At 48.0% G+C, this 24,525-nt stretch overlaps 8 protein-coding genes across 8 annotated transcripts; 5 read left to right on the top strand and 3 right to left on the bottom strand.

Moving 5' to 3' along the window:
• The first annotated feature begins 5,295 nt into the window (after nucleotides 1-5,295).
• On the top strand, nucleotides 5,296-5,752 carry LOC149919568 (histone H4). Its single transcript, XM_090140821.1, has one exon. It carries the CDS (start codon nucleotides 5,342-5,344, stop codon nucleotides 5,651-5,653), a length of 312 nt encoding a protein of 103 aa, XP_089996947.1. The 5' UTR covers nucleotides 5,296-5,341; the 3' UTR covers nucleotides 5,654-5,752.
• An 885-nt stretch (nucleotides 5,753-6,637) lies between these two features.
• LOC116243448 (histone H2A-IV) lies at nucleotides 6,638-7,183 on the bottom strand. The gene has a single exon (XM_031614671.2). It carries the CDS (start codon nucleotides 7,121-7,123, stop codon nucleotides 6,734-6,736), a length of 390 nt encoding a protein of 129 aa, XP_031470531.2. The 5' UTR covers nucleotides 7,124-7,183; the 3' UTR covers nucleotides 6,638-6,733.
• Nucleotides 7,184-8,190: 1,007 nt separating this feature from the next.
• On the top strand, nucleotides 8,191-8,930 carry LOC149919569 (histone H3). Its single transcript, XM_090140848.1, has one exon. The coding sequence runs from the start codon at nucleotides 8,240-8,242 to the stop codon at nucleotides 8,648-8,650; it is 411 nt and encodes a 136-aa protein (XP_089996974.1). The 5' UTR covers nucleotides 8,191-8,239; the 3' UTR covers nucleotides 8,651-8,930.
• A 474-nt stretch (nucleotides 8,931-9,404) lies between these two features.
• On the top strand, nucleotides 9,405-9,952 carry LOC149919570 (histone H2A-IV). Its single transcript, XM_090140855.1, has one exon. It carries the CDS (start codon nucleotides 9,467-9,469, stop codon nucleotides 9,854-9,856), a length of 390 nt encoding a protein of 129 aa, XP_089996981.1. The 5' UTR covers nucleotides 9,405-9,466; the 3' UTR covers nucleotides 9,857-9,952.
• Nucleotides 9,953-10,781: 829 nt separating this feature from the next.
• Nucleotides 10,782-11,232, bottom strand: LOC149919571 (histone H4). Its single transcript, XM_090140891.1, has one exon. It carries the CDS (start codon nucleotides 11,190-11,192, stop codon nucleotides 10,881-10,883), a length of 312 nt encoding a protein of 103 aa, XP_089997017.1. The 5' UTR covers nucleotides 11,193-11,232; the 3' UTR covers nucleotides 10,782-10,880.
• Nucleotides 11,233-20,790: 9,558 nt separating this feature from the next.
• Nucleotides 20,791-22,352, top strand: LOC116233240 (histone H1.01). Its single transcript, XM_031600004.2, has one exon. It carries the CDS (start codon nucleotides 20,836-20,838, stop codon nucleotides 21,493-21,495), a length of 660 nt encoding a protein of 219 aa, XP_031455864.1. The 5' UTR covers nucleotides 20,791-20,835; the 3' UTR covers nucleotides 21,496-22,352.
• Nucleotides 22,353-22,367: 15 nt separating this feature from the next.
• Nucleotides 22,368-23,120, bottom strand: LOC149919572 (histone H2A-IV-like). The gene has a single exon (XM_090140839.1). The coding sequence runs from the start codon at nucleotides 23,118-23,120 to the stop codon at nucleotides 22,485-22,487; it is 636 nt and encodes a 211-aa protein (XP_089996965.1). The 3' UTR covers nucleotides 22,368-22,484.
• A 99-nt stretch (nucleotides 23,121-23,219) lies between these two features.
• Nucleotides 23,220-23,600, top strand: LOC149919573 (histone H2B 1/2/3/4/6). The gene has a single exon (XM_090140871.1). The coding sequence runs from the start codon at nucleotides 23,220-23,222 to the stop codon at nucleotides 23,598-23,600; it is 381 nt and encodes a 126-aa protein (XP_089996997.1).
• The last annotated feature ends 925 nt before the right edge of the window (nucleotides 23,601-24,525 follow it).

The raw sequence follows: 24,525 nt of genomic DNA on the forward strand, positions 1-24,525 counted from the left end.
CTTAAACGAGTTTGAAAGCCGAGCAAGTAACACAACCCAGCCCCGCAGCACGGGCTCGGCTCCCGTTCCCCTCTGCGAACACAGCGTCCCACTCAGCGCCCGCTCGGCTCGCCGCTCCTCTCCCGGAGACGGCAAGCAGAGGTGGGCACCCCGGCAGAGGGGTGAAGGCCGACGTCTCTTTACCTCTGTTTTAGTGTTGTATGGGAGCAAAGCACCAACCAGCCTCTCCCTGAGGGCTGATGAGCCTGTTAGTGCACTGCCAATGCATCCTGAAAGGGTTGCTTTGTCAGGAGACAGGTCAGCTACCATTGTAGTGCATCGTCTTTTGATCTTAAGACCTAGACAGTTTTTGTATCGCGATTTATTAAAATTCGTTGTGAAACAGAATCTGAGGCGTAATGAAAATTTGAACTGAGTGGAGACTCACAGCTCTAAGTCCTGCCCTTGTTCCCTGGTCAGAATAATTTATTATCCAAACAGATTACTCTGTCCTAATGTACAAATGTTGACATTTAAGTGTAGTGCTTTGATAACAGCATCCAATGCTTTGCTATGTCAATCTTTTTAGAATAAAGGGCAGAACTCACACCATTTCAAGAGGTTTCCTTCCCCAGGTAGATCCATATTAAGTAAAAACTGACTAATTCTCAGTTTCCACCTTCAAATTCTCCCCTCCCTTTTCAATAGCATGCTGCTTTCTTTTTCAGTGTGAACTATTGACCGGCCTGTCTGTGATAACATTGTTGCACACACTGGATACTAGGTCATCACTAGCTGCTCATACTGGTGGAACAGATACATTCTGGGCTTGAAGAAACTGAAGCGGAGTAAAACGAATGAGGTCACAGCTCAGGGTCACAGCAGCCTGGGTAAACAGACGCAAGGCTGTCTTCAAGAAATTTCATGTCCTTTTAGTTGAAAATGTACATCTCTGAGAAATAACAGGAACTACAGAGATGGGAATATCAAATGACCTCTGTGAATAATTTTATATGAGTTTTTCTTACGGTCACTCACAAGACAAGAAGCAAAAGCTCAACATCAAACAGTGGATCTGAACTATTCCAGTGATTTTGCGTTCTTAATTTTTATTCTCTGGAGGTTAAATGAGGAAAGAAATGCAGGGCTGTGTGAGGTATCCCAGAGAGTGCACTTTGGCCTTCAAGATGAAGGTAACTGTGTGTTTTGGCTGTGATAACAAGAATGACAGAAATGTTAATGTAAGGTTGCAGGATTGCCTATTTTATAAAAACAAAAATAGGAAAGCAATTTTTATTCTGATTTTATCTGATGCTTATTTCTTAAAATGCAAAGAGTTGATGCCTTTAGTGATGAGACTGAAGGCTGACTCAGAAGTGCTGACAGTGAGGAGAAGGTTAGATGTAAACTAATATTGGAGACCCTGTTGTAGTAATAGATGTATGTAGGTTGCTCAGAAAGTACTGCCTTCTATTTATTTCCATAGAAACTACAACAGACACAAAGAGCACAATAACACTATTTTGTACTGCTGTGGTTTCAACTGAAAAAGTGCTAATAGCACACCAGTGTTTTAGACATTGCTGAGTGATGGAACACCATGACGAGGCCACATGCTTGAGAAGAGCTGCTGCCTTTATTATGGGGCAGCAGGGAGTGAGGTGGCACCAGGACAGCTGGCCTGAATTAGGGACACCATGCAGAACAGTGTAAAGCAGTGAGGAGTTGGAGGGGGGAGCAGCAGCCTGGGTGTCCAATCCTGTGTAGTCTGTCTATCCATCAGGAGTTGAGAGGTTGTATTGCTGGTGGGGGACTGGTCAGCAGGCAGTACTGCTGTTGTTGTGCATCAGGCAGCAGGTGGTGAGTGACTGCACTTATAAATCCATTTTTGTTTCCAGATTTTTCTTCTTTGTAAATAACTTTGACCTCAGCCTTTGAGTCCTATTTTACTTTGTCACTAATTCTCTCTCTCATCCCACTTGAGGGGGAGTGAGGGGAGTGAATGAAAGGCTATGAGGTTTTGAGCTGTCTTCCAGGTTAAACCACAGCAGCTAGCATATTGTATGTAATAATTTCCCCTATTTTTCAACATAATCACCACCATCAGCCACCATCACCATACATTTCCACCAGTGTTAAACAAGAGCCTGTATGCCATGCCCACAAAAATCTGTAACAGTGGAGGTGACCCACCGTTGCTGCCATCTTGTCAGACTGCCCTTCTGCTGTCATCTGTCACATGGCAACCAAATGTAATGCAATAATGGTGGGGAGGTTCATCCTCTACTGCCATATCACCATCTCTGCCTCTGACATCATGGGCCAGCATCATGAAACAGGAGGCATTATTTTGAAAGCAGCCCTCACAGACCTCCTGTCCTCCCAGGGACAATGGAACCAAGGTTTTGTAGCTTCACAGTGCATTAGCATTTTTATATATCTGCTTCTTCCCTCTTTCTTTCTCTATTTCTTTCAAACTTCTTAAACTAAATGGCATTTTTCTGTCAATTCTCTGGACTTGTACAGCAAGGAAAATTAGATTCATATTCTGCCTTTTACATGACACAAGCAGAGGAAAGGTATAGTTGGGCACAGATTCCTAGGATTGGAAATGGGAAATTCATTTTTTACTGTTATTATCACAACATTTTCTGCACTTACTTAGAAACTGGAACATATTTACAGTTTTGAGTAGGAGCTCTCAAAACCATCAGTGCTTCATAATATTTTTTGTTACATACGAAATTACCCCCATCCACTGCGTTAGGAGCTTATGATAAGAAAAGATGGCTGGGTATATAAGGCTCCAGTTCTCACTGGAGAAAACATTATGAGCTCTTCTACAAATTAGGTTAAATCAAAGGGGGGGAAGGGGGGGGAGAGATGAAGAAAAAAAGGTAGGTGCTGAGTGTTATAGAAACTCTTGGATTATTTTTTTTTCCTTTGCCTCTTTTCCCAATTAGATTTTGCACTGGAACATTCAGGTATAGTATGCTACACCTATCCAAGTATTCCAAGTGTATTTTAATTTCTCAGCCACTGTAGGTTGCAATTTAAAATTTCAGGCATTGCAGAATATATTACAAAGCAAAGAACTGGTGTGTTAACATAAGAACTTAGGATAGCTACAATAGAAAGGTTTCCCCAGGCTTTGATCTTCCACTATTTCAACTGGCAAATGCTGTATTTGACTATGATCCTTCCATTTTTCCTTCCCTTTCCGTGTAGAATAAAGTGTCAACAGAAATTCTGAAATAATTCATGAAGATATTGTTACTTTCCTTCCAGGAGCAAGAGCAGTTTTTGATAAAGGTCTAATGGCTGCAGCTGAAGCTTGCTCTGTCACACAAGAGTGGAAATGAAAAGAAGGAACAATATATGCTTAACCCACAGTATATATTTAAGAATAGGTGTAAGCTAGAAATAATTGTTTTCCAGTTCTCAGTTTTGGAGTGAGAAAGAGCACTTTTCTAAATGTCAGATTAGAACTCTATCCAGAAGTGTGAGGTTAGGGCATTTCCCTTTGGAAACACTAGTTATGATGCAAGCAGACAAGTTATAATATTGAAGGAAGCCAAGGACACTTAGGAAACTCCTAATGTGCTTTGAAATGCCTCTTCTTTTCCTAGAAATGGCAAAAATAGTATATGGAGTTCCCCAGCACAGCTGATACCAGTAAACCCAATACCTATTACGGTATAATTGGCCAAACTGCCTACTTCAGCCCACACTGTTAATACGCTTATGTACTATGCACTAAAAGCATGTCCTTCTGGCTCAAAGATCATTGCTTTTGTTTTAACATTTAATAAATTAACTCAATAATTAACTGTAATATATAAAGTGATGACTTCTCAATTACATTAACATAAAATGTCAATTAGTTCTTTTTCTAAAATGTAAAGGCATGAATTCCTCCTTCAGTTCTTGAAGCTTCTCATGAAAATCAAATAAGCAAAAACCAAAACCATGACAACACTATAATTGATGACCATTAAATGATCATTTATATAAAAGAAAACTGTTTACTTAAAACCTAGTGTTGACAACTATAGTACCTGAATAAGACATAGCAATCAGGAGAACTTCCATCCTGACTTTAGAGCTTGGAAAACATGAGTTAACTCCCAAGGTTTAAGGGAGAGTGTATACCAGCAATTTCAAGTATGTACCTTGTTTTCTAAAGCTCCATTTATTTGAAAGAGTTCTGGGCCATAGAAAGGTGTGAAGGAAAAGCAAGTCTTTTTGACATCTTTTCTGCCTTTGTTGCCACTGAGGGATACATTCTGACATTCAGTTTACAGCTGACAACCACATTTCACATCTTGGACACCAGACCACGCTGCAGAAGTGCACAGAGATCAAATTTGTGTATGCAAGCCATAAATCATAACTTCACCTCCATCTAAAACTATTTGTGCACAAATTTACTGCAGAGAAAAATAAACCACAAGTCTATACAGTAAATACTGTTCTATGTTTATTATTTAAAAAAGAAAGAAGCTAAGAAAAATACTGTATATACAAGTGAATTGGAGATAGCCTAAGAAACAGAGAGTAAATACTAAGAAAATCTACAAGAAGTGCATCCAGAATTCATGGACGTTTAAAATCATGCTTACTATATGTGAGCCTTTAAAAAATTTATTGTTAAAAAATACTGGTTATGGATTATGCAATTTATCATTTATTCTTAGACATTAGGTTGTTTGCAAGGGCTTGGAGGCACACATAGGCCTAACTGCATATAAAAAAGAAAAAAAAAAAATTAAAGGGAAGAAAGTCATACTGTTCCTAGGGATCAGTAAATTAAACATATATCAGGCTCTTTATATACTCTATCGACATCTTCAGTTTGTATGTACGGTGCCCATCAACAAAAGAGCAAGACATGAACAGTTTAAAGACTTGGGGCTCTTCTAAAAGGAAAAATTATTAAAGAATTATGGTTTGGCACCAGTTCGGGAAAAAAATCCTCACCTTGGAACCACATGGTAGTTTACACACAGGTATTGACACATGAACACTGAAAATATTGGGATTCACGGAAAGTCGTCAAGAAAATAACGAAAAGCAATAGAAAAAGAAAATGAAATAGATTCTTCAGGTAGTGTACTTCACACCGAAAAAAAAAATAAAAAAAAAAAAGTGATGAGTAAAACAATGTAATGAAGAACATGGAACACACTTCGGACTAGAAAAGAAAGCCGAAGGCCCCGCCCGCCGGGGAGGAGGACGCAGTGTCGCTCCCGCCCCCGCCTGGGGCCGCGCCCCTGTTCTCAATCAGGTCCGACTCCACACCATAACACCCAGGCGCGCCGCGCTCGCCTCCCACTGGTGTCGGAAGACTCAGGCGCTCAGCATGTCTGGCAGAGGCAAGGGCGGGAAGGGGCTCGGCAAGGGGGGCGCCAAGCGCCACCGCAAGGTGCTGCGGGACAACATCCAGGGCATCACCAAGCCGGCCATCCGCCGCCTGGCGCGGCGCGGCGGCGTCAAGCGCATCTCGGGGCTCATCTACGAGGAGACGCGCGGCGTGCTCAAGGTCTTCCTGGAGAACGTCATCCGCGACGCCGTCACCTACACCGAGCACGCCAAGAGGAAGACGGTCACGGCCATGGACGTGGTCTACGCGCTCAAGCGCCAGGGACGCACCCTCTACGGCTTCGGCGGTTAAACTCGTCTCCGATTTCGGCAACGCGAACACGCTTTCAGCAACCCAAAGGCTCTTTTCAGAGCCGCCCACCTGGTTCTAACAAAGAGCTGTGTCACCTTGCCTGACGCACCGGGGTTTATTTATTTATTTACTGTTATTTAATAGTTCCGCTCCTTTCCCTTCGTGTTTCTCGGCTCTTCGCTTTCTGCGTCTGGACCGCAGAGCTGCGTAGCTCTGCTCTCTAGCGCAGGGTTAGGCTTAGTCGTGGCGTCCTTCCGTTCCCCTGCAAGCTGCTCCACTCACTGCCTTGGCTTCCCCGCAGGCAGGCGCTCACCGGGCAGCGTTCGGACGGCTACTCGCTACAGGGCGCGCTGCTGACTTCTGAGCTCGTTGCAAGCGACCGAGGCAGACGCGTGCCGGGGTGCCCAGGGCGAACGACGCGTGCCGGGGTGCCCAGGGCGAACGACGCGTGCCGGGGTGCCCAGGGCGAACACAACGCCTCCCTTCGGCGTCCAGAAAGGCGGGGAGAAAGGGCCCCGTGACCCCAGGACAGAGAGGAGGGAAAACCAGAAGCGGGTTCCGCCCTGACAGGAACCCTGCCGGGGGGTGGGGGCGTGGTAAGTAACGAAAAGGCGGCTATTCCGCTTTCCTGCCGCACGCCCGCAGGGGCCGCGTACGCGGGGCTCACGGCACGGGGCGGACACCGACAGCCCCGTGGTAGCCGCTCCTTTCCCCGGCAAAACTGTTCTCTCGCCCTTACGAAAAGCGCGCGCGGGACCGCCCACTGTGGCTGCCGCTCGGGAGGGGGACGGGGAGCGGCTTCAGTGCAGCGCTCGGGGTTGCGGTGGGAGCAGGGCAGCTACGCCGTGGGAAATACTCGGGGCTCCCCGACCGCAGCGCATCTCTCCGCCGGAACTGCGAGGCCCGCACAGACAGAAAACCGCCAGGCCAGTGCCGGCAGTACGGAGCCGCCCGCACCAACACACCACACAAGCACTCATCCAGTCGTGGCATTCCAAGCTCTTTCTCGAGACTGTGGGTGGCTCTGAAAAGAGCCTTTGGGTTTCACTTCGCTGCTCTGCGCGTTTCCTCGGGGCCGGCTCACTTGGCCTTAGCCTTGTGGCTGTCGGTCTTCTTGGGCAGCAGCACGGCCTGGATGTTGGGCAGCACCCCGCCCTGCGCGATGGTGACCTTGCCCAGCAGCTTGTTGAGCTCCTCGTCGTTGCGGATGGCCAGCTGCAGGTGGCGCGGGATGATGCGCGTCTTCTTGTTGTCGCGGGCCGCGTTGCCCGCCAGCTCCAGGATCTCGGCCGTCAGGTACTCCAGCACGGCCGCCAGGTACACCGGGGCGCCGGCGCCCACCCGCTCCGCGTAGTTGCCCTTGCGCAGCAGCCGGTGCACGCGGCCCACGGGGAACTGCAGCCCGGCCCGCGACGAGCGCGACTTGGCCTTGGCGCGCGCCTTCCCGCCCTGCTTCCCGCGGCCCGACATCGTCGATCGCTCGCTCAGACGCTCAACTACAAACTTCACAGGAAATCAAAACACGCAACGACTGCCCGCGCTCCCCCGCGCGCCTTTATATCCCTTCCCTTTGCGCGGCCGCCGGCTCCTGATAGGCGGAGCTGTCCTCACGGGCACCGGGCGGCCAATGGCGTGACGAATCTCGGCCCGACCAATAGCGACGGGCGCTTCTCCCCGCCCCGCCCCCGCGCTCTTCAGGCAGCCAATGACAGAGCGGGAGCTCCGGCGGGTCCTATCCGGGTGGTCTGAACCGGTACTTTTTTTTTTATTATTTTATTTTTTTATCCTTTTTTTTTTTTTTTTTTCCCTCCCCTCTGCTCCTGTATTGCAGGCTGAGGGAAACAGTAGTTGAGGGAAAGGCATTTATGGAAGTTTGAGCGGCTTGTGGGGAGAGCGGGATACATGCACACTTGTGTCTCCAAGAGCAAGGAATTTGTGTAGTAATCAGCTCCCCTCTCATGGCCCCCTTTAAGCGTCCCGGTGTTTTCCCTACAGGGGAACTTTATATGGTTGCCGCACAGTCACTCCAGAAGTCACCCCATCTTAAACGTATCAAGAAGAAGCCCCCAACCTTTTCTTTCTGAACAGCACATCTGAAGGAAAACAACAGTAGTTACAAAAAGCCTAATGATCTGCATTTCCTTAAATAATGTATTTCTCGCAATCCAATGTAAAAGCAAAATCGGAATCTATTTTAAGTAATTTTCCTTAAGATAGTTATATCATTTTTTTTTCATTACTGCCGTTGCTATATAATGCTATGTGATTTACTGCTTATTGTCTCTCTGCTAACTCACCGTATATAAGTACTTTTAAGATATACCAAAATGAATTTTCACCTTAAAAAAAAATATATTAAAAAAAAGCTCCTGGGTGCCTGATGAGTCACTGCAACGAGAGAACAAAGGCAGACAGTAATTGCCAGTAGGTCCCAAAGGCGGTTTTTTTAAACTTCGAATCGACCAATGGGATTCAGCATGCTTGTTTCGGCCAATCAGAATGAGCGATGCTGCTATAAATAGCCCCACGGCACAGAGCCGCGCTTATTTCGTGGTGCTGTTTCTGATCTAGTGCTGCTGTTTCGCGATGGCGCGCACGAAGCAGACGGCGCGTAAGTCGACGGGCGGGAAGGCGCCCCGCAAGCAGCTGGCCACCAAGGCGGCCCGCAAGAGCGCGCCGGCCACGGGCGGCGTGAAGAAGCCGCACCGCTACCGGCCCGGCACGGTGGCGCTGCGCGAGATCCGCCGCTACCAGAAGTCCACGGAGCTGCTGATCCGCAAGCTGCCCTTCCAGCGCCTGGTGCGCGAGATCGCGCAGGACTTCAAGACCGACCTGCGCTTCCAGAGCTCGGCCGTCATGGCGCTGCAGGAGGCGAGCGAGGCCTACCTGGTGGGGCTCTTCGAGGACACCAACCTGTGCGCCATCCACGCCAAGCGCGTCACCATCATGCCCAAGGACATCCAGCTCGCCCGGCGCATCCGTGGGGAGAGGGCATAAACAGAATTAAGCCTCGAAAGTTGCTTTTAAACCTGTACTTTAATGAACCCAAAGGCTCTTTTAAGAGCCACTCCATCTACAAGAAAAGGAGCTGTAACACTACACAGTAACTGAAATAGACACAATTTTATACCATGTAATCCAATATGAGATGTTTATATACAAGCAAAGAATAAGGCTAGTCAACGTAGTTATTATGTATATAGAGTTGTTAGCAGAGTGGCATCTGCTTTAGTTTAGTTTTTCATTTCGAGTAATTCCTTCAGGCATAGAAGTTGTGCTGTGACGTTTTCTTCCAGGAAGGTTACCGAGAACAGTTAATGCTTGGAGGGCCCGTATCAGTTGTCCCACTCCTCAGCACGCTCTGACGCGAATGCTCAACACCCTCTTATTTCTCTCTCTCCCTCCGACTCTGCCGTCCTCAGGCCCTCGGCAGCTGCAGTGCTGTTTCACAAGTCAAAAAACAGCCAGAAGGGAGCAGGAAAAAGGTCCGGCGCAGCCACAACCGGTCTGAGAGGCGGCCCCATAAGCGCCTCCAGTGGGCAGAACACCCCCTGCTCCCGCCCCTAACGCCCTGTCATTGGCTGCCTGAAGAGCGCGGGGGCGGGGCGGGGAGAAGCGCCCGTCGCTATTGGTCGGGCCGAGATTCGTCACGCCATTGGCCGCCCGGTGCCCGTGAGGACAGCTCCGCCTATCAGGAGCCGGCGGCCGCGCAAAGGGAAGGGATATAAAGGCGCGCGGGGGAGCGCGGGCAGTCGTTGCGTGTTTTGATTTCCTGTGAAGTTTGTAGTTGAGCGTCTGAGCGAGCGATCGACGATGTCGGGCCGCGGGAAGCAGGGCGGGAAGGCGCGCGCCAAGGCCAAGTCGCGCTCGTCGCGGGCCGGGCTGCAGTTCCCCGTGGGCCGCGTGCACCGGCTGCTGCGCAAGGGCAACTACGCGGAGCGGGTGGGCGCCGGCGCCCCGGTGTACCTGGCGGCCGTGCTGGAGTACCTGACGGCCGAGATCCTGGAGCTGGCGGGCAACGCGGCCCGCGACAACAAGAAGACGCGCATCATCCCGCGCCACCTGCAGCTGGCCATCCGCAACGACGAGGAGCTCAACAAGCTGCTGGGCAAGGTCACCATCGCGCAGGGCGGGGTGCTGCCCAACATCCAGGCCGTGCTGCTGCCCAAGAAGACCGACAGCCACAAGGCTAAGGCCAAGTGAGCCGGCCCCGAGGAAACGCGCAGAGCAGCGAAGTGAAACCCAAAGGCTCTTTTCAGAGCCACCCACAGTCTCGAGAAAGAGCTTGGAATGCCACGACTGGATGAGTGCTTGTGTGGTGTGTTGGTGCGGGCGGCTCCATACTGCCGGCACTGGCCTGGCGGTTTTCTGTCTGTGCGGGCCTCGCAGTTCCGGCGGAGATGCGCTGCGGTCGGGGAGCCCCGAGTATTTCCCACGGCGTAGCTGCCCTGCTCCCACCGCAACCCCGAGCGCTGCACTGAAGCCGCTCCCCGTCCCCCTCCCGAGCGGCAGCCACAAGTGGGCGGTCCCGCGCGCGCTTTTCGTAAGGGCGAGAGAACGGTTTAGCCGGGGAAAGGAGCGGCTACCACGGGGCTGTCGGTGTCCGCCCCGTGCCGCGAGCCCCGCGTACGCGGCCCCTACGGGCGGGCGGCAGGAAAGCCGAATAGCCGCCTTTTCGTTATTTACCACGCCCCTCACCCCCCGGCAGGGTTCCTGTCAGGGCGGAACCCGCTTCTGGTTTTCCCTCCTCTCTGACTTGGGGTCACGGGGCCCTTTCTCCCCGCCTTTCCGGACGCCGAAGGGAGGCGTTGGGTTCGCCCTGGGCACCCCGGCACGCGTCTGCCTCGGTCGCTTGCAACGAGCTCAGAAGTCAGCAGCGCGCCCTGTAGCGAGTAGCCGTCCGAACGCTGCCCGGTGAGCGCCTGCCTGCGGGGAAGCCAAGGCAGTGAGTGGAGCAGCTTGCAGGGGAACGGAAGGACGCCACGACTAAGCCTAACCCTGCGCTAGAGAGCAGAGCTACGCAGCTCTGCGGTCCAGACGCAGAAAGCGAAGAGCCGAGAAACACGAAGGGAAAGGAGCGGAACTATTAAATAACAGTAAATAAATAAATAAACCCCGGTGCGTCAGGCAAGGTGACACAGCTCTTTGTTAGAACCAGGTGGGCGGCTCTGAAAAGAGCCTTTGGGTTGCTGAAAGCGTGTTCGCGTTGCCGAAATCGGAGACGAGTTTAACCGCCGAAGCCGTAGAGGGTGCGTCCCTGGCGCTTGAGCGCGTAGACCACGTCCATGGCCGTGACCGTCTTCCTCTTGGCGTGCTCGGTGTAGGTGACGGCGTCGCGGATGACGTTCTCCAGGAAGACCTTGAGCACGCCGCGCGTCTCCTCGTAGATGAGCCCCGAGATGCGCTTGACGCCGCCGCGCCGCGCCAGGCGGCGGATGGCCGGCTTGGTGATGCCCTGGATGTTGTCCCGCAGCACCTTGCGGTGGCGCTTGGCGCCCCCCTTGCCGAGCCCCTTCCCGCCCTTGCCTCTGCCAGACATGCTGAGCGCCTGAGTCTTCCGACACCAGTGGGAGGCGAGCGCGGCGCGCCTGGGTGTTATGGTGTGGAGTCGGACCTGATTGAGAACAGGGGCGCGGCCCCAGGCGGGGGCGGGAGCGACACTGCGTCCTCCTCCCCGGCGGGCGGGGCCTTCTGCTTTCGCCGCTCTCTGACACCACCCCAGGGCCTCAGCCTGGTTCGCCCGCCCCGTCCCACCTCTTCCCTTAACTTCCCTTTCCCAGCATCTCCCGCTCTGATGGGGATGCGGCGCTCCGCCCTCATTCCTCTCCAACTCTCGGTGTCTCGATGGGGTTATTGTTGTGGTTTTTTTTACGTTAGTAAAATCATATGTTGAAATACTTTATTGCTCTAATTAGTTACCTTTCTATCTTATTTTTCTACTTAATATTTATATTGTATGGCTTTATTACTCTTATCCAGTTTTTTTAATTTCAGAGAATTTTGTGAAATTTTTTGTACTTTATTTTCAAATTCTCACTAATGAAGTGACAGAGAGGCCCACCCTATGTGCTTTTTAATCTAGCTAATCTTGAAAAAATGACGTTTGCTTTGTATGGAATTACTGCTATGGTCTGATTTCATATTTCACTGACAAAATCTTCAGGGGGTTTCTTTTCCGTGTCATATATTGCCCAAATTACTTGATTTGTAGGCATTTGCTTTAAATGATTTCATAGTAATATGACCCTCTGTTTTAGGAAATAAATTTGCTGCTTCCTGTGGACTGTGGTGTAGGTGATACTTGTTCTTATTTATTACATGCACTGTTCACATGGGTACTCATCAAGACAAGGAGTGTGACTGGAGGTGAAAGCAATCTGGCTTTGTGCACCTGGATCTAAAGGCCTGAAACACTGTCTACATCAATCTTGCATTTGTTTGTAAAAATAGTAACAAACTACATAGAAATAATAACCTGCCCATTAATTTGGGTACATACTCATCATGACTGCTACTCACTTTAGTGAGTGTTCATGCACGCACCTCTAAATCACTGAATCCTGAGCTCTGCTTGCTTCATAAATGAAGGCAGCAAGAAGCAGCAAGTTTAAAAACAAAACAAAACAAAACAAAAAAAGCTTTGTGGCTGTTTTAATGTACACAGTGCGCATCCTTAGAGCAGTCTCTGGAAGGTCACTTCCCACTGGGCCACTGTGTTTCCAGGTGACAGTTTTTCTAAAATACTGCGTACAAAACATCATGCATGCTGTACTAGGCAAATGTGGGACAGCCATTTTCCTCCAGTCTGTTGCTGTAGCTTTTTGTCATTCATGCCATGATGCTTTTCTGCATCGAGGATGGCCCATTTGCCTGCATAAGTGACAATACTTTGATACACATAAGCCTGAGAAAATTAACTTGGGGTAACCTCTATGGACTTGTGCTCACATATTGCTTGTACTTTGAAGCATCAACAAACCCTGTTTCATGCCTTTATCTCAGACCAGAGAGAAGTGTGAATCTTCTTCTAAGACATGTGTCCAACACAGTAGTTTTATATTTCTGTTGCCCTTATTTTTTATGTTTAAATAACCAATATATACAAATTAGAAAAGCTTTGTTACATACATTGAATACATTATATATTTTATACATTGTTCAAGACAACATTCCTCTTCACTCAACCGATTCTCAGACTGTAGCATCACTGTCATGATGAGCATCACCAGCATAGAGCTGGAGAAGGCCCTCTATTTTCTTTCCTGTGTCTGAAGTGTTGTTTAAGACTAAGTCACAGGCATTCTGGTCATGCTTGAAAAGATTTTATGTCCATCTAGATCACTGTTACGAATTGGATGAAAGTTAGTCATGCACATCAAATGGGCAACAAAGTTGGCTACTTCAGCTGTGTACACGTGTGAGGTGCCTCCATGGCTGCAAAGATTTGACATCATTCTGACTGGATAAGCACTTTTTTTTCCTCTATGATTTCCTTTCACCAGTGTACAATGCCAGTGACAACATTTCTCTGTTGCGCTGACGCAACTTCGTGACTCTGAAAATCAACAATCACAACAGGTAAAGCCTACCTCAGTGTCTGCTGGTTGCACTCACCAGGCTCCTTTTTGTAGCTCAAGGCCCTGTGGGGTTGTGAGATCAGCACTGTTCCAATATGGAGAGCGTGACTGCAACCCTGATGCACATATCAGTATCCAGAGACAGAAGAACGTCCACCAAAATGAAAGGCTCAGGGAGGTATTCAGGAACCCCAGCAAGCCCTTCTTTCACTCACGTTGGCATTTGGTTCTGGCTCAGTTGTAGTGACTCCAAGAGGAAAGGCCTGTGTGAGTGATGAGATCTAAAGATATAATGGTGAGGTCATTTTCTCCAGCATCTTGTAGCTCGCATATTTTGTATAAAGAATCTCTCTGTTGGGCCCTAAAGGCTCCTGATTTTTCTCTGTCCTCGTCATTCCCTCCCCTTCAGGCATATTCTCCTCACTTTTCTTCAACCATAAGGAAAGGGTTACAGCTCACTCACTGTGCTCGTTGCTACTTCATCCCACTTTATCTTCATCATAGAAGTAGTGTTTTCCAGATTTTACAGCACACAGACAGGACACTAAAATACATATAATTGGGATCCTCCTTGACTGAAGGGATGTACTCCATACAGTATATACATACCAATCTCCCATTTGCTCATCTCCCACCCTCACTGTTGCTGTTCTTCAGCCTTTTGTTATTTGTTATGCTAAATCACATCCTGAAGCATGAGAAATGAAAGATGCTATACCTAGTGAAAGTGGTCAATGATGGTGGGAGAAAAATCCACTTGAGGTTCTCCAATTCAAAGACAACCCCTCTGGCTTGGGGAGTACCTATCCAACAAACCACCAGGAGCTAAGGGATCATTCTGATGTGATATCAGTTACTGTACTTTTTTTCATGGCCTCTGTCAACAATGGGATATTGGCTCAGAGGAAAGTTTCATGTGAATGACTCAGTTCTTACAGTGTTGTGAGCATCAGTCTCTGTCTACAATCCATGACAAAGGGCAGCAGAATCTCAAGGCTGCCTTCATCACCTTGCCCATTCATTTCTCCCACTCAGGATTCAGGCTGAGGCCACCAACTGCAGAATCATTTAAGCCCTGTGTTCTTCCTCTATTCCTTGCGAGTTCACAATACTGAGGTGAAGGAACACGAGCAAGTGTCTCCCTCAGCATCAGGCAATAATTGTCAACCCAGAAGGAAGGAAAAGACAAAAGCACAGAGTGAAAATAATTTTCAAGAATCACCACGCTAAAAGAACAAGCACATCTTGTAAACAAAAAAGATAATAAACTCAAAACTAATTGGTTTTAAATACAAGAACCCTCTTCTCCTTTTTTTTTTTTTTTTCTTTTTTTTTTCCTTCCCCCCCCTTACCGTAGTGTCAAATGCAAATAAATGTTTCTGGCCTCATGCAGTGATGTGGCTTACAGCAGGAACACTTGCAATCCTCTCCATGCACTCAAGCATGCCAAGGCCTCTTTCTTCCAAATAGTTAATAGAATAAGCAGCAACTAAACATCTACCTTCACTTAGGTTTTGGTATCACTATTTAGCTTAAATTGTCTCTGTCTTTTTTTTCTTTCTCTCTCTTCCCCCCCACCCCTCTTCCCACTAGAAGATGCTTATCTAAATGAACATGCATTAAATCTGAACACTCACCATAGGAATTACTCAGATGATCAGCAGATCCTCTTCTCAAGAGCTGTGTGATGTTGTGACCATGCTTCCTTCCTTTCAGGTGCCTCTTATTGCAATTTGGGTAAATCCAAAACCCAGCTGGCTTTTCTTTGCTTACTGCCTCTGTACAGCTGGAGATGGCTGATTCCTGCTCCTACCTGCTCAGTGCTGGACCTGTTTGCTGCTCTTTAGGCCAATGTTAAGTGTTACTGACTTCTAAATTCAGACAGTATGCAAGTGAGGCTTGTTATTCTGCTCCTCATTTCATGCATAAATCAACCAAAATTGCATTGCTTTTTCAGTGTTAAAAACAGAAAGAAAAACAAAACATCCCACTAAAAAAGCCCTGTGTCAGGAAGACGAAGGTTTAGGCCTAATGCATTTGACTTTTTCAGACTAGTGTGCCTACAGTATGTTGCAGACAAAATATATGAAACCACAACATACTGGGCCTTGAACATGCCCACACTGTGCACATATCCCTACCTGCCTATGATGCCCTGTTCCTGAGTTCCTTGACAGCATAAGTGCTGAGTGTCTGCTCTCATTTGCTAGCTGTGGGGATACAGGAGCTCCAGCCCTTCCTACTGGTGTCCCTGTTAGTCTGGGTGACCTCCTAACCAGGGATAGTGCCTCTCTGGCAGCAGCACATAGCTTGCACAGCTGGGATGCACATGCTGTAAAACATAAGCTACAGCACAGTACTGAATACCTCTTCAAAACCATTTAGCTGATTTCTAATGGAAGAAAGTCAGCCTATGTTGCTAGCATCCAAGTGCTACCTGATGATACTCCTCTAGAATGGTGACACGAAGCCTCATGTGGAGCCAGGACCTGTTTGACCCCACACTTCTCAGTAAACCACTGCATGTGATAGCGCTTTGGCCCTTAGTGATGGCAAGTGCCCAGGCTGCATCATGTTTGGGTGCCACTGTCACTGGGCTGCATGACAAAAAAAAAAGAAAAAAAGAAAAACAAAGTGACAAAAAAACACACCCTGTGTCTTGTCACATCAGCACCTGGGGTGGCTCCAGCCAGAGAGATCACAAAATCAGAGAATCATGATGGTTGGAAAAAGCCACTAAGATCACCTAGTCTAACCATCAGCCCATCACCACCGTGCCTACTAAGCCATGTCTTATGGACTGTGGACCTGCTCTGTATGTGTGTACGATCTCAATGCCACGCCTTGACTTGTCAAACATGACTCTGGATGGAGGTGGGGGAGCATCTAAGTCATGTTGTACTCTACTAGCACCAATGCAGTTCTTACAGCTCTTACCCACAGGGAGCACAGGCACACAGGTAGAAAAGGGTGGAGAGCAGAAAGTGTGCAGAAATGCCAGGGGGTTGTGGGGTGGAAGAGCGGGTTGCTCAGCATTGCTCTGTGTGGGCTGCTTGCTGCTCAGAGCAGTCTGGCTTCAGTGCTGCTGGGGAGACTGTTCTGAAGGGACAGTGGGTGGCATATTTTCTTGGTGGCATTCACTGATATTAAATGTGGGTGGAAGAGAGGCACTGTCAATCCACGTGGAAAGGATTTTTGGGAGAAGCCACAATTGTTTAAGCTTCTGTAAATCTTGTTTACCTGTCACAGACAGCTTGCCTCAAGGCCTGATGTTCTCAGTCTTTGGCTGGTGGCTACATTCAAAGCATGCCAGAGTGGTCCAGAAGACATTTTGCCAAATATCTTAGTTTAGTTTTAGAAGACCGAAGTACTTTAGGACAGTGAGAATTCTGTCCTTTGGTAGCTGACTGATACGATGTTTCCATGACTGTCTGTGAAAAAAGTAAAAATGTGTTAACATAGTCAAAAGTGTGTGGGGGAACTCCTCTATGCTATGGAGCATAGTGCATCTTTTCTCCCTATTGCATCAGAGAAAACCTTTGATTCCACATTTCTTGCTGCTTATTTTCCCTTCCCCTCTATTGCCATATCTGTATCTATTTGGACTGTAAGTTTTCAGTTCCAAAAGGACACAATATGATGATGATGAAGGGAGGCCTCAGTAAGTGCCCCATCCTTAAACCAAGAGTACAGGGAGGAGTGTGCAACATTCCAGGAAGCTGAATCTGCAGGGACAGTCACCCACTGCCCTACCCTCCTTGTCCTGCCCATTGCAGATGCTTAGCTGTACACTGACTTAAAAAGCTCTTGATGGCCTCATTACATTTAGGAATCTTAACAACATCAGCAGCAACATTGATATTATGTAGGCAAAGATCTTCAACGAGTTTGTAGTTCTGTAGGTACCACTTTAAAATTGCTTAGCTAAGGGTTAAAAGCTGTTAAACTGTGCTGGCTGGTTTGTTCACAAGAGTTATTACATTTGTAACTTGCATAAGGGTGAAGTCACTGAGGGCAAGTTAGACATGGGTGTAACATTGTAATAAGAGTGTAATCATCATTGCAGGAAGTATTTGTACCTCATACCCGGGGAACATGTACATGGGAAAGCATCACATTAGGACCTTTACCTAAATCTCTCTGGAAATTGTTGTTGGAGGAAAGACAGGGGCCAAACTGCTCAGGTGCACCCACTGCTGTTCCTCTGGTTGCCTGCAAAGAACTGATCAGAGCATTATCCATGTTTCTGTGTTAGCTCTCGTGCTAACGCTTCCTAACAAAATTGCTTGAGAAGAACAACTGCCGTGTTACCTTGCCTTGTTGCATGTATATCTAAATATAACCCAGAGCTCATTTTCTGAGGAGCAAGTACTGGCAGGTCCTGAGACACAGATGGGAATGTCTGATAGCTCTCAGGTGCTGCGCCATCCCATGGCTGCGGTTCACTCCTCCTTCCTGATGCCAGGAGGCCTGAACGTGAAAATGCAAAAGTTGGACAGAGATGGGCACCTGGAGGGAAGAGACTTGCAGTGTTCAGATAGCAATCTTGTGCAGGTTTGCGATGTACTGAGATCTGCTGCACTGCCCAGAAGGTGGGAAAAACTGAAGTCATTCAGATGTAGCAGATATTACTCTCTCCAAGAGTATCTCTGGAGATTCTGATGTCATTCTCCTCCTCTTTTAATGAGTGAGGAAGTCCACCTCCCTCCGGTCTCCTCATTGGGAAAACCAAAATGCATGCCAGAGTCAATAGGGTGCTTTCTTGTTGAAGTCTTTCTGTGATGAATGATGACTAAAACACCTAAGATGCCAAAAATAAGATTATTTACTTTTCAGACTTGCTCACCTAGAGGTGAAACTGTCATTCTTGCCTTCTTTATAATCTTCCACCACCTTTCTGCCTTGCCTGACTGTGTATCTCTGTTCCTTCTTCCCTATCTGTTCTGACTGTGGACAAAACTCTTTTTCAAACTGTCAAATGTACCTTAACTTTCCAAAATGTTGGTCCTGCAAGTTTTTCTTTCATGTGGAGAAGACAATTCTGCACTCTAAAGTTGTTTTCTACCTTCACTGAAGAGCTATTAGAAAAGAAAGGGCAGAGCTTATCCCTGTATCTTGAAATTTCTGAAGTCAATTCAGTTTCAGAGTGATAAATCGTAACTGTTGCAGATCAGAAGCTGCTGTACATATTATTGGCTGCTTCTGTTGAGAACGTAAAAGGGTAACAAATGCTGGGAGAAAAGCCAAGGGATCCCCCAACTGGGATGGTGACCATTGTAAACATCTCCATTTCAGCTACCAGTAAACATGAATCAAGCCTCTGTGGAGCCACAGCTGAAGGATGGAGTATTTAAATCTTCTCAAATAAAGGTGGCTGAAGTGAACGTATAGGAATTCAAAATAATAAGAGTGAGCAGGAACAGCTTTCCTGTCACAGGCATGTCTCTTGTGATCTACACTTCTCCTCCGCCTTGATGTGCTGCGAATTATCCTGGTAGGTGCTAAGTGTTATCTCCTCAAGGTCCTGCCCTATGCAATCAAGTCGCTGCAACATCTTAATCACTGATTTATGGACATAAATTTAGAAAAACATTTATTTTTTTACTTCACTTTTGACAGCTCATGAAGATATATCTTCAGTATCCGCATTCACACTGATATATTTCATTCTTGTGTCCATATCTAAGTTGCATAATTTTACAAACAAGATTCTGAAAGCTCCAGTTGGATTTACCCTTCTCTCCATCATCTTCCTGCTGTAGCACCACAGAGCTCAGATGCATTTTTCTTGTGACCTAATATTAGGTTTATATTTTCCTCTTCTAGAATGCAAATTGTTGAGGTTTTTTTCTTTTTTAATCTGCATATCATTTAGTTGTGACTTTTGTAATCAATGAAACCCAATTTTGAGGAAAACAAACATGTATTCATGTTACATACGTGTTTAGTGTTGACATCATAGAGGCTGTAAATAAAAAAAATGAGAAGGAAAGAGGATTGCATTAAATTAAAACTGTATGTTCATATAATCTGAAATCATGGTTTTAATATCTGCATGAATTCAGTACTTACATTACATGTTGGATCTGGTTATGTCAAAGAAAATGGGAGGGCAAGGTTGATTTGTAATATTTGTGTTATTCTTAAGTAACCATTGAAGTCAACAGATAATATACTTTATAATCAGGTACAGATGCTGAAAAAATTATTCTAGATCTCCATTCTTGTCAACAGATTTCATTACCTTCAACCAGACATCAGTATTGATTGAATTCTTCCTGGTTCTTCGGGATGAACTATGGCCTACCACTCCCCTAACTGAAACCCAGGTTATCACAAAGAGCTCTGGTTCTTGTCAAGAAAACAGTTCCTCCTTACTGTGACTGTAAAATGCTGGAGAAATAATTAAATGGGCTTTTCTTTTTTTCATCAAATGGGTTTTCCTGTTATTCATTTTATCTTTTGTTTTTCCTTACAGAGAGACAAGGAGATACTGCACTGGCTCTATTGAATTTTTTGTCTGTGTAAGAGGTTTGTTTTTTTTATTAAAGAGTAATTTTGTTTAAAATTTTGTAACTATGACAGAAAATATGACAATATTATACTTTCTAGGCAGTAAGAGCAGAAGTACATAAGTGCTACATTTGGCCGTCCTCATCTTAAATGACCAGAGAGACAAAAGTAATATCGTTAAATATAACCAGAAGTTTAGAAGGCTGCTTTAGTTTAGAAAGCTGCAGTTTGGTAATACAGGGTACTGGGAGATTGTTTACTGGAAGTAGAAACACAACATGGAAAAAAGACATATTGATCTGCTTAATAACTGGTACAGAAATTCACATGAGAAACAAACAAAGGAAAAAAGCACAAGGCAGCAGGGGAAGTTTGCCTACCTTCTAGTGAAATTTCAGGAAGACAAAACAAAACAGCTACATCTTTATGAATTCACAGGCAGTAACAAATTGTTTCCAGCTCTATAATAAGAGCAATAGGAGGTGGTATGAGACACTATTTCAACAGAGTTTAGCGTTTTAGGAGGTAAAACACATGGCCAAAGGAACCGGTTCTTAATCCATATTCAGAGCTGAGAGGGGAGTTTGTGTTACTTCCTCCTCTTCAAAATCAATTTAAACTGTCAAAATAGCTTTAAATCGTCAGATTTCGATTTTAATCGCAAGAAAACCCTCTAAAGAATAAGATACAGTGGTTGCTGTAAGATTTCTGCCGAAAGAAAATTTTTAATTTGCAATGAAAAACAAAAGTTTCTCTCTTCAGAGGTCTCTCCAGCAGCAGCACACGGGATTTATCGCCTCTCCTTTAACTCAGGACGCGCGTCTGCGGCTGGAAACTCTCCCGAACGCAAGTACCTGCTCTTCTCTTCCCTCACCGAGGAAACGGGGCGATTCGGTGGCAGAAATTCCGAGGAAAATACACTTTTGTTAGTCCAAAGAAACACAAATCGAGCACACCGAAGGGCTCCCCGGCCGTGCAGCGGGGCGGGCTTAGCAACGCACCAATCACCGCGCGGCTCCTCTCTAAAAATACGAGCATCTGACCCGCGCCAGCCCAATTGTGTTCGCCTGCTCCGCGGAGGACTCCGCCGCGATGTCCGAGACCGCTCCCGCCGCCGCCCCCGATGCGCCCGCGCCCGGCGCCAAGGCCGCCGCCAAGAAGCCGAAGAAGGCGGCGGGCGGCGCCAAAGCCCGCAAGCCCGCGGGCCCCAGCGTCACCGAGCTGATCACCAAGGCCGTGTCCGCCTCCAAGGAGCGCAAGGGGCTCTCCCTCGCCGCGCTCAAGAAGGCGCTGGCCGCCGGCGGCTACGACGTGGAGAAGAACAACAGCCGCATCAAGCTGGGGCTCAAGAGCCTCGTCAGCAAGGGCACCCTGGTGCAGACCAAGGGCACCGGAGCCTCCGGCTCCTTTCGGCTCAACAAGAAGCCGGGAGAGGTGAAGGAGAAGGCTCCTAGGAAGCGAGCGGCTGCTGCCAAGCCCAAGAAGCCGGCGGCCAAGAAGCCCGCGGCTGCTGCCAAGAAGCCCAAGAAGGCGGCGGCAGTGAAGAAGAGTCCCAAGAAAGCCAAGAAGCCGGCGGCCGCAGCCACCAAGAAGGCGGCCAAGAGTCCTAAGAAGGCCGCGAAGGCCGGTCGCCCCAAGAAGGCTGCCAAGAGCCCGGCCAAGGCAAAGGCGGTGAAGCCCAAAGCTGCCAAGCCCAAGGCGACCAAACCCAAAGCAGCCAAGGCGAAGAAGACGGCAGCCAAGAAGAAGTAAGTTATCCCAGAAGAGTCCTGCTCTACATATTTTGATATCCAACGGCTCTTTTAAGAGCCACCCACACTTTCCCTAAAGGAGCTGAGCCACCGAGGTCGTCAGAAACCTGCACGGATCCAGCAATTCGTAAGTCGTCAGAGGTCAATTGCCTTTTCCCCTCCGATTACCGAAACCTAACGAGCACGGTTTAACGCGGCGGCTTTAGGGAAGCGTAGACTTTGTATCTTTTGCCGAGTAATTGGTTTGACTACCGTGAAGAAATGTTTTATAATGATTTGATAAAAATCGGGTGACACTTTTTTAAGAATATATTTTGTAACAAAAGTAATGGATTTCCCAGGCGCAAGCTACTACTGAGCCACGTCTAATGTATTGTGTTGGTCCTCTTTAAGGTGTCTCCTTAAATGCTTTTGTGTATTAGGGGAAGACGGGAGATTTTTCTTACTGACGCGATAACAGCCCCGAGCTCTCCCATCTCTTTTGTTCCCGCTGAGACATAACAGCAGCTTCTGCTGTTGGAAAAGCCCGCCCTGGCCGAGGATTGGCCACGAGGAGCCCGGCCCGCTGCCCCTTCCCCCACCCACCGCAGACCCCGCCTTGGGCCCGACGCTTTTGGCCCCGTCGAAGAAAGGAACAGGCGTGGGGGAGAAAGGAGGGGAGGGGGCGGGCGGTGACGGGGCCCCCGGAACGCATTGGTTTCCTTTAGTGCGATATACAAACTGAAAGCGTAACGGCGCGTCTCGGGAGAAATTCCTCTGGGAGAACACTTCGGCACGACTTTGTTAACGGAAGCATGGAAAGCGTTGCTATTATTACCCAACAAATAATACTGATAATAAACATTAAAAAAATAATAACCAGTACGGCTCGAGTAATTCATACACCTGCACAACTGTATTGTGGATTTCCGAGCTCTCCTGCGATGCTGTGGGTGGCTCTGAAAAGAGCCTTTGGATTATTCTCTCCATACCGTGCTGCCTCTGCGGTGCTCACTTGGCCTTAGCCTTGTGGCTGTCGGTCTTCTTGGGCAGCAGCACGGCCTGGATGTTGGGCAGCACCCCACCCTGCGCGATGGTGACCTTGCCCAGCAGCTTGTTGAGCTCCTCGTCGTTGCGGATGGCCAGCTGCAGGTGGCGCGGGATGATGCGCGTCTTCTTGTTGTCGCGGGCCGCGTTGCCCGCCAGCTCCAGGATCTCGGCCGTCAGGTACTCCAGCACGGCCGCCAGGTACACCGGGGCGCCGGCGCCCACCCGCTCCGCGTAGTTGCCCTTGCGCAGCAGCCGGTGCACGCGGCCCACGGGGAACTGCAGCCCGGCCCGCGACGAGCGCGACTTGGCCTTGGCGCGCGCCTTCCCGCCCTGCTTCCCGCGGCCCGACATCGCAGCGACTGAAGGCTCGGACCGCAACCAAGCGAGAAACGCAGCGCGAGACCGACGGCGCTTGGCTACGCTCTCGCTTAGGCTCCTCGCCTCTGCGCTGATAGGCTGACGTCTGGGTCCGTTCTGGGCAGCCAATGAGAGGGCGAATCGAATTGGAACCAATGAAAAACAGTTACAGGGGAGGAATGGCGTGTTCTCGAGTTCTGACCAATGAAAGAGTGCGAAAGGGATACTGGTCATTTGCATAGAGGAGCTATAAATAAATGGGCTACGACCACTTCCTTTTCACTCGGCTTTTCGTTTTCGTGCCGGTGTTAGTCGCTGTGTGACTGGTTTTTTGCTGCTATGCCTGAGCCGGCCAAGTCCGCGCCCGCCCCCAAGAAGGGCTCTAAGAAGGCGGTCACCAAGACCCAGAAGAAGGGCGACAAGAAGCGCAAGAAGAGCCGCAAGGAGAGCTACTCGATCTACGTGTACAAGGTGCTGAAGCAGGTGCACCCCGACACGGGCATCTCGTCCAAGGCCATGGGCATCATGAACTCGTTCGTCAACGACATCTTCGAGCGCATCGCCGGCGAGGCGTCGCGCCTGGCGCACTACAACAAGCGCTCGACCATCACGTCGCGGGAGATCCAGACGGCCGTGCGGCTGCTGCTGCCCGGCGAGCTGGCCAAGCACGCGGTCTCCGAGGGCACCAAGGCGGTCACCAAGTACACCAGCTCCAAGTAAGCTGTCTCCGTCTCCCGTACCTGAGCTACTCGACCCAAAGGCTCTTTTCAGAGCCACCCACTTTGCCAGAGAAAGAGCTGTAATCCTGTCGGAAGACAAGTAAATAGCGTAGTTGTCAATACGGCTTCCTCGCATCTGTAAATTCCCTTCTAAAGATCATTTCTTAAAAGTAGCATTGCCTGCCAATTTTGCTCCAGAAAATATAAGCATTTCTGCTATCTGCAATATTTGTCCTATTTTTTTAATTGCAATTTCGTTGTGTTTTGTTGTTTTTTTTCTTCCACGTGAGACTTTCCGTTTCCTTCTCCCCTCCCCTCCTCCCAAACCTTTCTGTCTCGTTTGCACACTTACCGTCCATCACATCCCAATCAATACCTCTCCGTTCGGGTTTTAAGAGATGTATTCATGCAAATTGAAGGGACAAAAGCGCTTTTGTAGATTTTAAGTTGCCGACGGAGACTCGTATCTGTTTTATTGATAATTTAAACTCCATCAACGGCGTTTTAGCTGCAATATCGACATCAGCCGCTTGAGGGTGCCTCAGTCCCAACTGTTATACTTGAAGCGAGGCGTGTCCGCGGTGCATGAGAGTGTAAAAGAATTTGATTAGTTAGTTTACGCTTTCCAATAAACTGTCACTGTAGCCCAAGCCTCCGTATTTAAACAATATGTGGTAGTTAATGAAATGGAAATCCTTTCTAACAGTTACTTCAACAATTTTCTTCTGTATATGTGATTTTTTTCCAGTACCTTGCACAGCTTCTCCTGTTATAGGAGAGACTATTTCCCCTTGTAAATGCACAGTGAAGATGAATATTATTTAGTAGCTACTACACCTTTCCAGTATTTGTAGCTCATTAATTTAAATACTGAGAACTGCAGAAGTAGCCACTCTGGGCTGACCTGTTAAAGCACACAGAATCAC

The sequence above is a fragment of the Phasianus colchicus genome, chromosome 1 (assembly GCF_987193195.1).
Source record: "Phasianus colchicus chromosome 1, bPhaCol1.hap1.1, whole genome shotgun sequence".
Taxonomy (NCBI): Eukaryota; Metazoa; Chordata; class Aves; order Galliformes; family Phasianidae; genus Phasianus; species Phasianus colchicus.

What these genes read in the sequence shown, in the direction of transcription:
- LOC149919568 (XM_090140821.1), top strand. Translation starts at nt 5,342, where the DNA reads ATGTCTGGCAGAGGCAAGGGCGGGAAGGGGCTCGGCAAGGGGGGCGCC.
- LOC116243448 (XM_031614671.2), bottom strand. Translation starts at nt 7,123, where the DNA reads ATGTCGGGCCGCGGGAAGCAGGGCGGGAAGGCGCGCGCCAAGGCCAAG.
- LOC149919569 (XM_090140848.1), top strand. Translation starts at nt 8,240, where the DNA reads ATGGCGCGCACGAAGCAGACGGCGCGTAAGTCGACGGGCGGGAAGGCG.
- LOC149919570 (XM_090140855.1), top strand. Translation starts at nt 9,467, where the DNA reads ATGTCGGGCCGCGGGAAGCAGGGCGGGAAGGCGCGCGCCAAGGCCAAG.
- LOC149919571 (XM_090140891.1), bottom strand. Translation starts at nt 11,192, where the DNA reads ATGTCTGGCAGAGGCAAGGGCGGGAAGGGGCTCGGCAAGGGGGGCGCC.
- LOC116233240 (XM_031600004.2), top strand. Translation starts at nt 20,836, where the DNA reads ATGTCCGAGACCGCTCCCGCCGCCGCCCCCGATGCGCCCGCGCCCGGC.
- LOC149919572 (XM_090140839.1), bottom strand. Translation starts at nt 23,120, where the DNA reads ATGCAAATGACCAGTATCCCTTTCGCACTCTTTCATTGGTCAGAACTC.
- LOC149919573 (XM_090140871.1), top strand. Translation starts at nt 23,220, where the DNA reads ATGCCTGAGCCGGCCAAGTCCGCGCCCGCCCCCAAGAAGGGCTCTAAG.